The sequence below is a fragment of the Echinops telfairi genome, unplaced genomic scaffold, assembly GCF_000313985.2.
Source record: "Echinops telfairi isolate 266 unplaced genomic scaffold, ASM31398v2 ScPeMD7_37;HRSCAF=141, whole genome shotgun sequence".
NCBI classification, from domain to species: Eukaryota; Metazoa; Chordata; class Mammalia; order Afrosoricida; family Tenrecidae; genus Echinops; species Echinops telfairi.
In genome coordinates, this window is record NW_022103935.1 from 77,927 (window position 1) to 95,391 (window position 17,465).

A 17,465-nucleotide genomic window follows, 5' to 3' on the forward strand; every position below is an offset into this window, starting at 1 on the left:
GCCCGCTGGCCCCGCCCCGCACGTGCGCGCGCCGCCCGCGCGTTACCCTGGCGACCAGCGGCCGCCTGGCGCCGGGCTACGGCGCTTCCGGCCTCCCTGAGCGGTGTGGCGCGCCGGAAGTGAGCGCGCACTTCCGTCCGTCGCCGATCCTTGTCGTCTCGGTGGTAAATTTGGTTGTGTCACTGACCTGGCTTCTTGCTGCCACCATGAAGGACGTACCGGGCTTCCTACAGCAGAGCCAGAGCTCCGGACCCGGCCAGGCCGCCGTGTGGCACCGTTTGGAGGAGCTCTACACAAAGAAGTGAGCTCCGAGCCGCGGGGTCCCGCTTCCCCGGGCAGGGCACGGGCACGTGTGTGGGCGGTGGGAGCCCGGAGGTGGGCAACATGCCCCTTCCTCTGCTCCTCGGAAGGGCTCCGGGCCGGGGAGGACCGAGTTCTGTAACCCAGCCCCTGGCCACTCGCCCGCAGCCTGTTATCAATTGTGGCTTCTTTACGGCCTCGAGAACCGAGCCGGCCAGTGCTGACGTCCCTTCCCCGTGGTTGCTGCGCCGGTCACCTGCTGGGGTGCTGCCCTGGGCCCCGTGGTCCCCAGCTTGCGCTGCCCTTCCGACGAGCTTCTTGCTGGAGGTCTGGGCTTGTGTAGAAACGTGGAGCCCCAGAACAGTTCACTTGCCTGTGAGCGAGCGCCAGCGTCTTGTAATGAATAGCCCAGGTGGCCAGCCCTGGACCAGAGATGCTCTGTAAGAAAACATCTCTCCTGAACGAACCTCCGGGTGGGGCCAGGCAGTTTTGGGGAGAAGAGTAGTTTAAAAGAGTGTGGTTCTTGACTGCGTGGTTTGTGTTTGGTAGCACTCTGGCGTTGGAAGCATTTCTGGGCACCATGTTCACAGGCTTGTGTCTGGCCGGACTGCACCATGCTACTGTGGTAAATGTTCTGCCTCAGAGTTTGCTGACCATCTATCTACTCGCCCTATCCGTCACTAACAAACCCGAGGCTCAGTTCTAGCCCGCCACAGAGACACACTGAATGGAAAACGGAGCTGGGAGTCTAACTTGGATCCCTATGATCACAGTTATTTTTTCTAGTCAGATATAGTAATCCTTTGAGGTCATCCAGCCCTATGCCCTCCATCTTACGGTTGAGAAAACTGAGTCTTAGATTGACGAGTTCTTGTAAGTCAAGATGGCAGAGCCCGAGTAGTCTTCTGCTGTGCAGCAGATGCTGCTGCTGTGTAGTCCCTGGTGGGGAGGCTTGGAGGGCTGAGCGCATGCTGCCTTTGTTTTTCAGGTTGTGGCATCAGCTGACACTTCAAGTGCTTGACTTCGTTCAGGACCCCTGCTTTGCCCAAGGAGATGGCCTCATTAAGGTAAATACTTGGCCATCTTAACCAAAACCCCATGTTACTGAGTTGCTTTTAATTCACAGCAGCCCTGTAAAATAGAGTACAACTGCCCCATAGGCTTCCTAGGTCTGCAGTCTGTGCAGAGGCCCCTTTCTCTTGAGCAGACGTTGCTTAGACAGTTCCCAGGTTAGGTCAGGTGTGCACGCATCCTCGAGAACTCTTCAGAAGCACCGGTGGGCTTCTAAAATGGTAAGCTGCACTGCTCTGCAATCACTGTGGATGGCATAGTCCTGGCGACTTCACGTAGTAACTCCACCCTCATAACCACTCTGGGAAGTCAGCACTACTCTTGGCCCCTGCTTTTCGATGCTGAAAAGTTAACCATAGCATAGCCATGGTTGAGGCTGGTAAGTAGCTGAGGGGGTTCACACCTGCTTTAGCTTCCACAGATCTAAAACGGAAGCCTAAAATGACTCTGTTGCATGGCGTCTCCCTGCGTCTTACTGCTCAACATCTTAGGTGTTTGGAGCACTTTTTTGGCTTGTGACTAGATCTGTTGCTGTCAAGTTGGTTCCGACTCATGACAACCCTATAGTACAGAGTAGGACTGCCCCACGGAGATTCTTGGTGGGGGGTGGGGGGTGTATGCATAACCCTGAGCTGCTTCTGAAGCTGAGCACTTTTAAAACTTGGTCAGTAGAAAATGATGTCATTTCCTGGCCTTTCCTTCCTGGAGTTAGGGAGTGGGGAGGTAGTTATCTTTAGATTTGACTGGAAAAGCCGCCTGTGTTTAGACATTTTGGTGCCCACACCCAAGACTTCAGTCCCCTTTTCATTATGTTGTAAGCGCTGTCTCAGGTTCTTGGGAGAAGATTTCTACCCCTGTAAGCACTTGCTGTCTGGGAACCCCACAGGGCCACTCCTCCCCTCTTCCGTGGGGCGCTGCAATTCCGTGGGGACTCGGTGGCAATGAGCTGGCCTTGCTCTGGCCTCAGCTTCTCAGGGCTGTCGTAGCAAAAATAGCACAGGCGTTGGCTCTGCTGGAGCTGTGTTTGCTTACTGCACAGGGGCTGCGAGTCTGCCCGGGAGCTGCTCGGCACTATTGGTTCTGCAGGGAAGTGCGGGTGCTGTGCGTCCTGGTGTTCTTCATGCGGCCGGCCACGTCTCCGCCACTCTGCTCCCTTATACGCATGGTTGGGTTGGTTAGTCTCGCAGATGGGACAGTCCTAAGAGACAGTCAACATGTGTCCGACCTCATTACCATCTTGCGGAAATCTTCATCCCTAAATGGTATTGCTTCTGCAAGTGTGGGCTCAATTCATTCTGTAACAAACTCTGAGGATAGCAAGCCAGACATGGGAAACTTAAAGTGGTTTCCTTGACTTCGAGCTAAGACACTGATCAGTGTTACCTTCTATACCGTAGAAGGAGTCTTTGTGTCACTGTGGGTTAAGTGTGGGACTGCTAAATGCTAGGTGGACAGTTCAAAGCCTGCAGCTGCTCTGTGAGAAAGATGAAGTTGTTTGTTCCTGTAAAGACGTACAGTCTGAAGACCCTAAGGAACAGTTCTATTCTGCCCTATAGGATTATTATGAGTTGGAATTCACTTGCTGGCAATGGGTTTGGATTTTGCGTTTAAGCTAACATGTGAGTGAGTCATGTAAGTTCACATGGGGGTCAGGAGGAGCCAGTCCCTGGAGACAGACGTCATGCGTGATAAGTAGGAGGTCAATGAAAAAGAGGAAGACCCGTACGAGATGGGGTGACAGTGACTGGAACAGTTGGGCTCAGACTTAGGAACAATTATGAGGAACGTGACAGACCAGGCATTAATCTGTTCTGTAGTACATAAATCCACTGTCATTGAGTGATTCTGACTCATGGCGACCCTGATCGATTTACGTTTGAGGCTGTAAATCGGTTCGGGATCAGATAGCCTCATCTTTCTCCTGAGGAGTGTTTGTGAACTGTGACCTTGCGGTTAGCAGCCCAGTGCTCACTTAGTAGTGCCATGGAAAACTGGGAGCGTTCAAATGCAGGCTCTGAAGTTGCCGCCCACAGGAAAAGTGGTGCTGGAAAAGACGGAAAGCGGGGAACCGCCTCTTGGGGTGACGGTGCTGACGAGAAGGCTCAGGGTCCCAGAGGTGGTGGCAGTGCAATAAAGGGAAAACACATTCTATGGAAAACACAGCCGCGTTTGGGACACCGTGGGACAGCTAAAGTCTGCGCCGAGACCCCATGAAGTAGCCGCAGGAGAGACTGAAGATGACACCTTGCAAGGGCCGGGTGACCAGAGAGCGCACAGTAGGACCATTTCAAGAAGCAGCATTTTCCTTGCCTGGAAGCGAATTGGATAAACTCGTGTGAAGACACAATTTGGTTGTCCTGTTATGATTGAAGCGAGAAAATAAAATGTGGAAAACTGAGGGGGACAAAAATGGGACCCACATCGAGCTGGTCCTTAGGGTTCCTGAGACCGAATCTGCCCTGGAGCAGGCGGCCTCGTCTTCCTCATGCAGAGCACTGTGTGAACCGCTGACTGCATGTAACGGTCCAGTGCTTTCCCAGCTACGCCTTAGGGAACCAGGAAGTGCCCTGTCAAAATGGCGGGAGGTTGACGGCCAGCTGTTTCTCCTGATGGTGGGCGTGATGCCATGCCTCCTAGACTTGCCTTCCCAGCCCATGTGGTTGTCTGGCTCAGGGTGGCCAGTGCTAGTCCCTCTGGGATATGTCCATTTCACTTTTGACCCCTCCCAGTTTTCCTTGACTCATGCTTGGGACCGTCCACTCCTGCTTTGTACACCTAGTATTCACAGGCATCTACAGCTGTTCTCAGTGAGGTCCCAAAAGCTATGCTCCACCCATGGTGTCTCGGCCACTCTGCCTTGAGGAGGCAGCTCTCTTCTAGTCATATTTGAGAGTCAGTGCCATCAGCTAAGCCACTGAGAGATCAGGGGCCTGTGCAGCCACACCTTTACCCACCTGGGTGGTGGGCGGTGGTGGTGTCAGGCTCACTGTGCGTCCCTTTCAGTCAGGTTCAGAAAGACACCTTGTAACGATTCTCCTGCTCTGATCCCACAGCTTTACGAAAACTTCATCAGTGAGTTTGAACACAGGTAAAACCCCTTTCTGTCTTTGACTCTGTGGTGCGGGTGTCGGCCCTGGCTCAGGGTGGCTTCTGTTTCAGAGTGAACCCTCTGTCCCTCGTGGAGATCATCCTCCATGTCGTCCGGCAGATGACAGGTGAGCTAGCTTGCTTCACAGCCCGGGGATGAGCTTTACGATTCGGAACGGTTTGACCCCAGTGACGGCCCCACTAAAGCGGGCTGCGAGTGGGCAGAAGTTCTGCTCCGGATCTCCTGACTGATGTCCTCTTCCTTCTCTAGACCCTAACGTGGCTCTCACCTTTCTGGAAAAGACCCGTGAGAAGGTGAGTGTCTGGATCCCTGGTGCTCCTTGGGCCGGATGCCCCGTGGCCGTGGCCTCGTGGGGCCAGCTGTCGTGGGTGCCGTGTTGAGTGTGCGGCACATGGTTGCCCACCTCTGTGGGCCCTTGTCTATGACGTGCAGGTGAAAAGCAGCGACGAGGCCGTGATCCTGTGTAAGACGGCCATTGGAGCACTGAAGTTAAACATCGGGGACCTGCAGGTTACAAAGGTGAGGCCGTCACAACACCCGCTGTTCTGTGGTTTTCGAAACTGTTTAAACCTGTAAGGAAAAGCCCTTACTCCCTCCTTAATCATTTGCTTTTAGCTGCTTATGACTCATAGGGAAGATGCAAAACAGCACAAAGCACTGCGTAGCCCGTGTCTTGTCGCCCCACTTCCTGAGGTCTCATTGGTGGCGGTGTCTTTATATTGGTGCTGCTTTGGGGACCGAATGTCTGATGAGGCAGATTCCTGTGCCTGGACCCCTTGTTCAACCAGAACAAGCGTCTAGTGTGCTTTGGTCCTTGTAGCATTAAAGGCAATACTGGGAAAAGTCCATGTTGCTCCAGTTCTCATCGCCCTAAAATCCCTTTGTCACCTTGGGGTCACTGCCCTGGCCTGGCCCGCATGGGAGAGCCTGAGCCGCCCCTGCTGCCACGTGCCATGCATGACTGGCCCAGGGTTCGCTGATGGGGGTGGGGATGGGTGGGAGTCGGGCTCTCACTCGCCTCCACAGTGGCTTTGTTCAGCACCAGGGGTGTCAGCTGTCCACCTCTTGTACCCAGCTCCTGTGTGTCTGGGGGCGCTGTGACTGGGGGCGCCTGCCTGCCCTTTCCCAGGCTCTGTAGAGGGGCTCTGCCTCACCCCAGAAAGTGCCCCATTGCCAGCACCCCAGCACAGGAGGTCAAGTGGTAGCTCTCGGTGTTCCTTGCGTCTCCCCGATGGCCAGGCTTAGGCTTCAGTTGCTTGCTCACAGATGCCTCATGCCCGCTTCCGGCTGCCTGTTTGCTGCTGGGCCCTCGTGGCCTCTGTCCTGGGCCAGGACCTTGTGCGTGACCTTGGCTCTGCAAAGCACACTCTGCCTGGCTTCACTTTGCACTGCTTCGTTTGGAAGGAATTGAAATGTTCTGTGCTACCTTAGTCTTGGCCTGTGGCTAATGGGGCTTTTTAACTTGCTGTGTGTTAGGAGCCCTGGTGGCGTCGTGGTTACGAGTTGGGCTGCCATCGGCATGGTCGGTAGTTGGAAACCACCAGCAGCTCCGTGGGAGAGGGACTGTGCTTTCTACCACTGTCAGCAGTTAGAGTCTGGGGAACTCAGGGGTGCTGTGAGTCAGCATTGACTCGCCGGCAGTGACTTCTCCGGCAGCCGTGGGGCCTGAGAGAGGGCGGTCTTGCCTCCTGTGTAGGAGACCATTGAGGATGTTGAAGAGATGCTCAACCACCTGCCTGGGGTGACGTCCGTGCACAGCCGCTTCTACGACCTGTCCAGCAAGTACTACCAGACCATTGGGAACCACGCAGCCTACTACAAGGACGCCCTGCGCTTTCTGGGCTGCATTGACATTAAGGACCTGCCAGGTACAGACGGCGTGTCTCTAGGAGGCGTTCGGTTCCGGTTGCTACGAGTGCGAAGGGACTCGCAGGCAGGGAGTGCTTTGTTGGAGGCTCTGCTCAGGTCCTCTCTGAGGCTCAGGTTGTCCCAGCATGTCGTGTCCTTATCCAGTGTGGGGCGGTGGGGCTCCCCAGACCCCAGCCTGTCTCAGCACTGGGGGCTTCCCAGGCCGGAGGCCTTCACAGAAGCCCTGCTGTGACCTCCAGGGGCTGAGGGAGAGCGAGATGGCCGGTAAGCCTGAGGGAAGTGCGTGGAATGACTCTTTTTTAAAAACAGTTTTATTGGCATTTAATTCACAAACTATACAATTCAATAGTTCAGTATTAAGAAGAGTTTTACAATCATCACCATAGTCAATTTTAGAACATATTCTACATTCATATACTCATCGTTATTAGCTACCTTTCCATAACCCTAAGAAGCTATTGATATAGTTACTGTTTCTATATATTTACTTATCTTGGATTTCATATATAGAAAAACATTTACAAACAACCCTAAGATCAATAGTAAAATATAGAAAAACCTTGATTGAAAAGGAAGTAGAAAATATTAGATAGAACTCAAATTTAAAATGGGTCAAAAAAATGTTTTTAATGGGTCAAAAGGGATATCTAACTATAAGGCCCTAAATCTTTATTTAAATTATTTTATTGGTGGATCGTTGAACTCTTATCACAATCCATCCATCCATTGTGTCAAGCACATTTGTACATTTGTTGCCAGCATCATTTTCAAAACATTTTCTTTCTACTTGAGCCCTTGGTATCAGCTCCTCATTTTCCCCCTCCCTCTCCCACCCTCCCTGCCTCACAAACCCTTGATAATTTATAATTTACTATTATTTTTTCATGTCTTACACTCAACGATGTCTCCCTTCACCCACTTTTTTGTTGTCCGTCTCCTAGAGAGGGGGTTATTGTAGATCATTGTGATTGGTTCCCTCTTTCTCCCTCAACTTTACCCTTACCCTCCTGGTATCGCTACTCTCATTATTGGTCCTGAGGGGTTTATCTGTCCTGGAGTCCCAGTATTTCCAGTTTTTGTCTGTACCAGTGTACAATCTCTGGCCTAGCCGGATTTTGTAAGGTAGAATTGGGATCATGATGCGGGGGGCAGGATTAAGGAACTAGAGGAAAGTTGTATGTTTCATCGGTACTATACTGCCCCCTGACTGGCTTGTCTCCTCCCGGTGACCGTACTGTAAAGTTGCCTACAGATGGGCTTTGGGTCTCCACTACGTACTTTCCCTCATTCACAATAATAATGATTTTTTGTTTTGGGTCTTTGAGGCCTGATACCTGATCCTGTTGATACCTCATGTTCACACAGGGTGGTGTGCTTCTTACATGTGGGCTTTGTTGCTTCTCAACTAGATGGCCGCTTGTTTATTTTCAAGTCTTTAAGACCCCAGCTGCTGTATCTTTTGATAGCCAGGCAACATTAGCTTTCTTCACCACATTTGCTTATGTACCTGATTTGTCTTCAGCGATCCTGTCAGGAAAGGTGAGCATCACGGAATGCCAGGTTATTAGAACAAAGTGTTCTTGTGTTGAGGGAGTACTTGAGTAGAGTCCCAATGTCCCATCTGCTACCTCAATTCTTAACATACAGATATGAGTACCTAGTTCTGTCCCCTGTTGTTATATATGAATAGATATACATATGTACATGCCTGTATTTAGACCTCTATACATGTCCTTTGTCTCCTGGTTCTTTCCTCAATTTCCTTTTACTTTGCTCTTGTCCCACCATCATGTTCAACTTTCATTCGGGTTTAGTAATTCCTCGCTGCTACATTGCCCTTGATTAAGCCTCACTAGGCATCCTGTGCCTTTCTCTCCATTGATTTTAGTTCACTTGTTCCTGGGTTGGTTCCCTCCCCTTTCTCCCACCTCCCCTTCTCCTATATCTCCCCCGGAACCATTCTTTTCATCTCTGAATTGTTTATCCCGCTATCTTATCTAGATAGACATGCAGAGACATCGATAAGTGCAAAAACCAGGCAAAGCCAAACAAAACAAAGGGAGACAAAACCAACAAAACAACAAAATAAACCCAACAATGGGATCACAACAAAAAGAAAGCCACTGACAGAAATGGAAAGGTCTATAAATAGTTCAAGGTCTGCTTGTTGGCCTTTACGAATGTTGTCCAGTTGAGTCTGATAGGGTGCCACACTCTGTCTCCAAAGTCTGTTTTCAGTATTCCCTGGGGATTTCATCACTTTGCTCCCTTTGCTGCTCTGTTGCACGCCCTTTTCGTGTTTTGCCCCAGTATGGTGGGGTCAGATTGTGCGCAATTCCCACACTGTGTTTCCAGTGTTGTCCCCCATAGTGCATGGTTTAGTGAGGAACATCGTGTCTTGTGGTGGAACCAGGCCTATGGTCCTCTCGGTGCGTTGTCTGCTCTGAGCAGGAACATCGCCCTCGGGGCTGGTGGGCCAGGATGTGCTCCCTCCCTCTCCCTCCCTCTTCCTTTCTCCTGTGTGCTCTGATCAGACTTGCCCTCTCCACAAGCTATAGCTTCTGTGCTGTCCTCTGAAGTGCATTCTTCGGGGAAGGGGGTGGGGAGGGTGGTCCACATAGTTGGGATTGGGGTCGGCCCCACAGACCTCTCTCAATAGAGGCCTTAAATTTTAGCATCACTGCTTTTACAGAATCGAGTTTGATAGCAGGCTTTCCCAAGTGGGTGATTTTGGAGGTCGGCCTCTGAAGCTGAAGAGGCCAAAAGGGCCTAAAGCTAGGATGTGGCTTTGCTGGGAAAATGCCCAGGGCAGGGGGCTACAGTGGCCGATCCACAGACAGCTGAGCCTGGGGAGAAGCAGCTGGTCTGCTTCCCTTGGAGTGGGGCTGGGTCTGAGGAACCCCGCACTCTGGGAGGTGGTTCATGTGGCAGAACCCAAACCTCCCTTGAAGAGAACCTCAAGGGAGGGAGGTGCTGGCCATGGGATTGGTGTGGTGCCAGGTGCGATGGTGGTCCAGCACTGGAGAGAGGCTCTGGGGGAGCCATGGAGGGTCCTGTGCTCTCTGTGATGTGAGTGTGCGATGCCCGAGGCTGTGCCGTGACTGACAAGTGGCTGTTGTCCCTCAGTCTCAGAGCAGCAGGAGCGGGCCTTCACGCTGGGCCTCGCAGGGCTGCTCGGTGAAGGCGTCTTCAACTTCGGAGAGCTGGTAAGTCGCCCGAGCAGGTTCCTAGTGGCGGTGGGGGTGCTGTGGCAACCCTGGCTGACTGCCTGCCCCTCCTAGCTCATGCACCCTGTGCTGGAGTCATTGCGGGGCACAGAGCGGCAGTGGCTCATCGACACCCTGTACGCCTTCAACAGCGGCCACGTGGAGAAGTTCCAGGCCCTGAAGACCGCCTGGGGCCAACAGGTGAGCCCATGTGGGGGGGCAGAGCCCCTGGTATCTCTGGCTCTGCACAGCCCAGCTGGGCACGCACTGTGATTGACTCATACCCGCCTGCCATGTGTGCCTCGCCTTCATCTGCACTCTGTCTTTCTTCTGCCCCACCTGCTCTCTTTGCCCACCTCCCATCTGCACCCCAACTGCTCCTCTGATCACACTCCACCTTCCAACTACACGGCCCCTTCCATTTCTTGCCACTGGGGTGTTTGGGGCCAGGATTCGTTCCTGAGGCCCTTGGCTTCATCGTGGGTGTAGGGGACCAGCCCAACACCAAATGGGTCCAAGGGGCGGTTGTGTAATAGAGGAGTAAATTAAAGAGACATCAGACATGTAAAGGCATGTAAAGGCTCACCTCCATGATTGCTTCAGGAACCAGTTCTGAACAGAGACAGAGGCCATAATGTAGTATCATGAGCTTTTAGAATCTCAGGCATGCAGGCCATGGTAAGTACGTATATAACAGAGACATACACATAACGCAATAGGAAGGGGAGGCAATAGAGGCACACGTGGACAGGAAGACGCGTGGGTAACAAGATGGACGGGCTCTAGAGTCAGGATGGCAGCCTAACCTTGATCACCTCTGAGTTGGCTTGACCTTAGATGTCTTTGAGCTCTTCTCCAGGGGAACAATCTAAGATCCTTATCAGAAGGGAGTGCACCCTACTAAGACAGTAGGCTCTAATTATTTTTGATGGCAAATAACCTTTAGGCAGATAGCCTTCAAGCAATTGACCTTCAAGCGAATAATAAGAAGAGACCATGTGTTTGCAAACAGCACCTTAAATTTGGCATTATTATGGGGGGACATTGAGGGACTGACTTTCACTTAGGAGGATGTGAGTGGGATGCATCTCCAACCCAGGAACGTGAAGGTTCCCTCCATGGGACCCCTGGCCTCCCAGACTCCTTAGCGTACAGTGTTGAGAGTTTGTCCATGCATACTCTCTTCCCAGTTTTGTTTCCCACAGAAGAGGCGAGTGGTGCCGACTGGATCAACTGAGAAGGGTGGGTGTCCTCGGGGCACAGTGGCTCGGGAGTTTGCTCCCAGACAAAGCGATGGCTCACCCATGTGTTCGGGAGCACGAGTGGAGTGCGTGCTGCCTGTGGCCCCAGGGAGCTCCCACCCCAATGGTGTTTGCTGGCCAGCGGGCAGGAGGGCCCTGAGCTGTGACTGCATTGTTAGGAACCCCCGCTGCTTCTGGGAGGCTGGAGCAGGTCTTGTCAGCGGAGCAGACAGCCATGGTGTCCTTGTCAGCTCTTGCTGGCAGACCTTGAGTGTGCGCGACTGTGTGCTGTTTCTCAAGCATGACATCTACCTGCATCAGGGTTTCGCCAGGCAGACAGCCTGGGCCGGTGTGCCCCTGGTCAACTTGGGTCAGTGTCCCTCAGGACAGGTGGCTGCCTGGGAAGAGACTTATGCAGCCACCTGGTCCCAGCAGCAGGGAGCCTGTGGGCTAGTGGCAGCATGGCCACCCCGCAGCCCAAGCCCCCCAAGGAAGCATAGTCTGGGTTGCAGAGGGTGTGGGGTTGTGCCTGGCCCTGCAGGGAACCTGGCTCTCTTTCAGCCCTCCGAGCAGCCCCCCAGGGCTATCGGGGCCCTTTGCAGGGGCTGTGGGCCAGCCTTGTGCTGCCGTGGCACAGGACAGACCTTCCCTGTAAAGCCTTACCTTGCAGGCAGTCTAGTGACACTTTCTTCAGGGGACTGATGCTGACTCCCTGGAGCAGGGGCTGTGCCCGGCTCTCTCCACGCTTTGGCTGGTGGGGGGCGCACCCAGAGGGCCGACTCTGCTTGTCTTCATTCACAGCCTGACTTGGCAGCCAATGAAGCCCAGCTGCTGAGGAAGATCCAGCTGCTCTGCCTCATGGAGGTGCGTGGCTGCTGCTCCCACCCCACAGCCCCCAACCAAGGCCCCGAAAGCTTGCCCTGCGTCCTGCCCCCGGGGGGTGGGGGCTTGGCAGGGAGGTGAGCAGGTCTGACCTGGGCCCCGGGTGAACATGGGCAGCTTGCTCTTTAAGAGCCACGCTGACAGTAGGAGCAGGTGAGCGTGGGGGCTTGAGCTGAGGAGCACCGTGGGTGTGGCTGGGTGGGCTTTGGGTTTCTCCCACCTGACTGGCGGCTCACTGCAAGGGAGAAGGACAGGGCTGGGGCTCCTGTAGACATGGAGGCCCGCCGTGGGCCAGATGATTGATTTTTAGAGCAAGGGCGGGCGGACACCAGTTTTATGACCAGCTCTGAAAGCTTCCTCAGAGAGAGCTGACGGCAACTCTCTCCTCAGATGACTTTCACGCGGCCCGCCAACCACCGACAGCTCACTTTTGAAGAGATCGCCCAGAGCGCCCAGATCCCCGTGAACGAGGTGTGTTCTTGGGGCTCAACGTAAGACACCAGGGTCTGGTGTGTCCACCTGCTGGTCTGTCTCTCCAGTGGCCTCAGCCCGCCCTGCTCTGCCCACAGGTGGAGCTGCTGGTGATGAAGGCGCTGTCGGTGGGGCTGGTGAGGGGCAGCATCGATGAGGTGGATCGGCGCGTCCACATGACCTGGGTGCAGCCCCGGGTGTTGGACCTGCAGCAGGTGGGCCATGGGCTGTCTGCCCTGGGGTGTTTGGATGGGTGCCACTTGGGGAAGAACGGAGTATTAGGCAAGAGATTGTGGGGAGTTAATTACTGCTCTCAGGACCAAGGCTTTCCAAGAACAATTCAATACGAGCTGAGGTGTGAACCCTGCATTTAAAAGCTTATTGTGACAACAGTGGAGTTGTCTGGTGGCACCTCCTAATCCTGAGATTGGGGCTCTGACCAAGCACAGCCCCAGCTCTGTGATCTGAGCTCAAACCCGTCTTGTTTGCATTTGCTGGGTTTTAATCCTGTGGATTTCCTCCACCCTCTCTCTCAGTGTCACCCCTCTCCTGGGGTCAGAGGGGCCAGGAGACCCTGTCACCCCATCCCTGGCTCTTGTGTCTGTTTGATTAGTGCCGCCCTAAAGAGCTAGCGGGGCCTGAGCACTGTGGGCGGCTTGGGGTGGTGGGGGGACGGGGGAGTACAAGTTGCCCCACCGAGGCTGACGCCTGTGGTCCTGTGTGCACAGATCAAGGGCATGAAGGGCCGCCTGGAGGTGTGGTGCGCAGACGTGCGGAGCATGGAGACGCTGGTGGGGCAGCAGGCCTATGACATCCTCACCTAGGGGCCCCATGGCTGTGACTGTCCCTCAGGCCTGGGGCGGGGCCCCTGAACCCAGTGTGGGAGCACCTTCCAGGGCCCCTCAGTAAACGTCTCTGCCTTGTTCTCTCTGTGGTCGTTTCTGGGGCGCCCACCGCACAGCAGTCACAAGCACACCAAGCACAGACACTTGGGCTTTATTGTCCGTCCCCGTGGCGATGCTGGAGCGTCACACTGCTGAGCTCTTGTAGCTCTCCAGGTGGCACAGGACCCATCCCGCAGGATACAGGAAGGTGACCAAGAAGGTGGCCAGCCCCATGGCCTGCTCCTGTCAGCGGAGGAGCAGGTGAGGGCCGGTCAGGGCCTCTACTTTCCCCCCGGAGGCCGGGCAGGAAGGCAGCTACAGGTCCTGTTGTCCAAAGAGGCGCCAGCCGAGCCCCGTGCATACCCACTGTTTCCTGAGACGGCCACTCACACACCCATCATGCCCAGCCACCCCTGCCCCTCCTGGCATGCTCTTGGCCTTCTTGACCCTGCCACCAGATCCCAGAAGTTGGCCCCAGGTCCCTGAGCATCGTGGAGGCTCAGAGTGGCACAGACGGCAGCACAGCCCATCCAGAGAGCGGGCAGTTGTGCCTGGCTGCTCCCCAAGCCCACGGCTGCTCATGGAGGCTGGTTGTCTGCTTATGTAAAGACTTGGGTGGGACCCTTCCTGATAGGGCTGCCCTGCCTGTGGGTCACTGGGTTGGATGAAGTCATGGCCGTCCCCATGACTGGTTTCTGTATGTGCCTCAGTGCAAGTCTGTCACTGTGTGTGAGTCTGAGTATATGGTTATATCTCTGTACATGTGTGTAAATGTGTCTAGTGGTATATGTATATGCCTGTGCATATGTGTATCTGAGTGTATAAACATGTGTCTGCATATACATGTGTATATAAGTTTGCATGTGCACATGTATGTGAGCATGTCTCTGTACGTGTGTGTGTGAGAGAGAGAAAAGGTGAGACCCGCCTGGACTGGAACCTCTGGTTCTCAGTAGCTCTTAGACAACAACTGAGGCCCTTCACTGGTCTCCTGATAGCCCAGCTGAGCCCCCAGAGGCATGCCTGCCTGGTGGGCCACTTTGGGGCCACTCTGGCCTGTGGTGCAGACAACCCCTCATGTGCTGGGGGTGGAGGACCAAGGTGGGGTTCCCTGGCCAGCAGGCAGTCCAAGGGGGGAGGTCTTGGGGGCTGAGATGGTCCTCTGTCATGGCTGGGGGCACTGCTGAGCCTACATCCCTGCTGCACAAACTCCCGAGCAGGTGCGGGCCTCCCCAGTCAGTGGCAGCGCTCCCAGCAGGCCCAGCAAGGCTTGGCCAGGACCAGCTTTCCTGATCCCAGGCCGCCCCTGGGCCGGAGCCCACCCTCGGCCCCACTGGGCTCTGCTGGGAGCTGGGCCGGGAGAGCATGCCCCAGCCCAGGGAGTCTTCCAAGGACATGGGGCTGGGGGGGAGGCTCCACCAACATGGACAGCCCCGTGCACCCCAGTGCTTTCAGCAGCCTCCTTTTCCCAGGAACAGTGCCTTCCTGCTGACCAAGGCCTCCTGGGCATTTGCTGGACAGCCTTTACCACATCTCAGCCTGGGCCCTCACCCCAGTTAGCTCTCTGAGGCACCCTGTGATGTCTGCAGGCACCCTGCCGGCTCCTGCTGCAGCTGTCTGTCCCTCCATCAGCAGGGCTGACCACTCCCCAGTCAGTGTAGGGGGTACGCTGGATGGAGTGTCTGGCCTGCCAGGCACTGGGCTGACTTTCGGGTACGAGGCTGGCCCTTTCCCACACCATCCCAGAGTGACAAGAATTAGGGAAAGAGGCCCCACCCACCAGCTGACACCACCAAGGCCGGGCCACAGCCCCAGTTGCCTGTGGTGTAGTGCATTCATGTTGGGCTGCAAACTACAAGGTCAGCAGTCCAATCCCACCTGCCCCTCCTGGGGAGAAAGAGGAGTCTGCTCCCGTAAAGGTACTGGGCAGCTCTCTGGGCTCGTGAGCTCGGCTTGAGTCAGAGCCCGCTGAAGGGCAGCGCCTGCTTGGTGTCCAGTCTCCTGCAGTGGCATGGGCCCAAGGTGGGTCCAGGAAGGGGCAGTGCTGTGTCCACACCAGCCCAGAGCGGTCAGGGTGACCGTGGCCCAAGCAGGGTGTGTAGCCAGGAGTGCCTGCTGGGCACCCAGGCTCCTCCAGAAGCCACGCTAGCAGCCAGTCCTGAATGTTATCTCCCAGCTGCCCCAGGCCCCGGGGGGCTCTGCCCTCCCCTGAAGTAATCCTTCCGCCTCCGCAGCCTGTAATTACAGCTTTGGGGTCCAGTGGGGACCAGCTGACTCGGGTGTTTCTTATTTCAGTGGCAAGGGCCCCAGGCCAGGCTCAGTGTGGCCTCTGGGGGGAGGGGGCTGGACCTGCTGGGTTCCCAAACAAGCCTGGGAAGCCACCCCGGGACCAAGGGGATGTAAAGAGGCAGAGCCACCCAGGGGGAGGAGACAGGCTACCCGACCTCCCCTGTCTGCCATGTGCTCCAAGCTCAGGGGGACTGCCCCCAGATCCCAGCCTGGCCCCGTGAGGAGAGCTGCCAGGCAGGGCCACATTTAATAGGGACACAAAGGCCCTCCCCTCGGGGTGCAGGGTGGGGATAAGGCCCCTGCAGCACCAGGGAACCTGAGATCTGCTGGGTGCTGTGGCCGCAGTGTCCTCCTGGACCCAGAGGCCACAGCGTTTCTGGGCACTTGGCGGCACCTGGTGTCCACCGTGGGAACAACAGCTGGGCGCACGTGCCGGTGATGGCTCCCTTTTTCCACCAAGTATGGCAGCGGTTCTCAAAGTGGGTTCCTGGGAACTTGGTGAAATGAATCCATGAGCCGGTGGGCCCTAGGAGTCTGTTGTCCCCCATCCACTATCAGGATGTGGTTTCACACCCACTTGCAGAGAAAAACTCATACAGGCTGCAAAACTGTTCTTCCTGTCAACACCGCTTCCACCAAATAGACTTTCCTGAAACTCTGGGCCCAGCGCTCCATCCTGCAGAGGAAATCCCAGTGCCAGGACTGGTGGTATCCCCTTCTGCCCAGAGGCATTCGAGGGGTGTGCTGCTGTAATGCGCTCTTCAGCCTTCATCCGGCCACTTCTTCCCTGGGCTCGACCCTCAGCTTCAACATCACTGGACCAGCACCCTTCCGTTTGCTGAGCTCTTTCACCACCGTGGAAGCAATGCAGGCTGGGCCAGAACTGGCCCTGGGGATTCGGAGACTGTAACTCTGCAGAAGCAGAAAGCCAGCCTCCTCTTCCTCTCTGGGAGTGGCTGGTGGTTTCAAACTGCTGACCTGCCAGTTAGCAGCTGAAATGTGTAACACTACACCACCTGGGCTCCCTTGCCTTTACTCTCTTTCAGCAGTTTTATCATTGTCCTGTGTGAGCCCTGCATGTCCCTGGTAGACTTATTCCTAAGCATTTGACTCACGTACTACTGCAAGTGGAATGGTTTCCAAACCCACTGGCACCAAGGAGAGGCCAGCTCACAACTCTAGGGTTTCTGAGGCCGTCAATCTTGCTGAAGCAAAGCCTCAATCTTCTCCTGAGGAATTGCTGGTGAGTTTGAACAGCTGACCCTGAGGTTTGTGTTCCCAGTGCTTAAACCACAGTGCCACCAGGGCCCCTGAGGACACAGTCGTTCCACTCTTAGGTTTATAGCCCGAACCATTGAAAGCAGGTACTCAAACAGGTATGTATGTGCACACCGGGGTTCACTGTGGCATTCTTCACTGTCCCCCAAAGGTGAGCGCAACCCAATTGTCATCAGTGTCTAACCCAAACCCAAACCAGTCTCACCGCTATCAAGTCAATTTCAACTCAGGGCGACCCTACAGGGCAGGGTAGACTGGCCCTGTGAGTTTCAGAGGCTGAAGCTAGCCCTTTACGGGAGTAGAAAGCTTGGTCTTTCTCCTCAGGAGCGACTGTTGGTTTCGAACTGCAGACCTTTGGCTTAGTAGACCAGTGTGTAGGCACTGCCACGCTAGGGCTCTCCCAACAGTGTGGTACCGCTACCGGGCAGTACAAAGGAATGACCTTGAGATGCTCACTGCCAAGTGGAGGGCCCTCGGAAACACTGCGCCAAGTGGAAGGCGACCGCATAGAAGTAGTACCATCCTTTACATGAACTGTCCAGAGAGCAGGGAGCCGCATTTGGTTGCCTGACCTGGAGGGTGGGGACGAGGGACGTCCGTGGGCTTTCTTCATATTTTAGAATGAGATGCTGTGAATACGCTAGAAGTCACTGAATTGGACCCTTTAATAAAGGCCTGTCTTTGTCACATGAATTGCACATCAATAAAAAGTAAGTCTTAAAAAAAAGTACTCGCAATTGAGGCGGCACAGTTATGTCCTGTGTGTGAAGTCACCACCGTGGTGGAAGCCATCCAGTGAGGGGCCCCGTGCAGGAACCAGGGTCTCCAGGACTGACCCCTAGAAAACCGGGCCTGCGTTCCACAA

At 55.0% G+C, this 17,465-nt stretch overlaps 1 protein-coding gene across 1 annotated transcript; it reads left to right on the forward strand.

The window, feature by feature from the left end:
• Positions 1–136: 136 nt before the first annotated feature.
• PSMD13 (proteasome 26S subunit, non-ATPase 13) lies at positions 137–13,074 on the forward strand. Its single transcript, XM_004717159.2, has 13 exons — positions 137–301; positions 1,289–1,367; positions 4,425–4,459; positions 4,531–4,586; positions 4,730–4,773; positions 4,913–4,999; positions 6,177–6,348; positions 9,476–9,555; positions 9,631–9,756; positions 11,598–11,660; positions 12,069–12,149; positions 12,248–12,364; positions 12,878–13,074. Exons 1-13 carry the CDS (start codon positions 207–209, stop codon positions 12,971–12,973), a joined length of 1,131 nt encoding a protein of 376 aa, XP_004717216.1. The 5' UTR covers positions 137–206; the 3' UTR covers positions 12,974–13,074.
• The last annotated feature ends 4,391 nt before the right edge of the window (positions 13,075–17,465 follow it).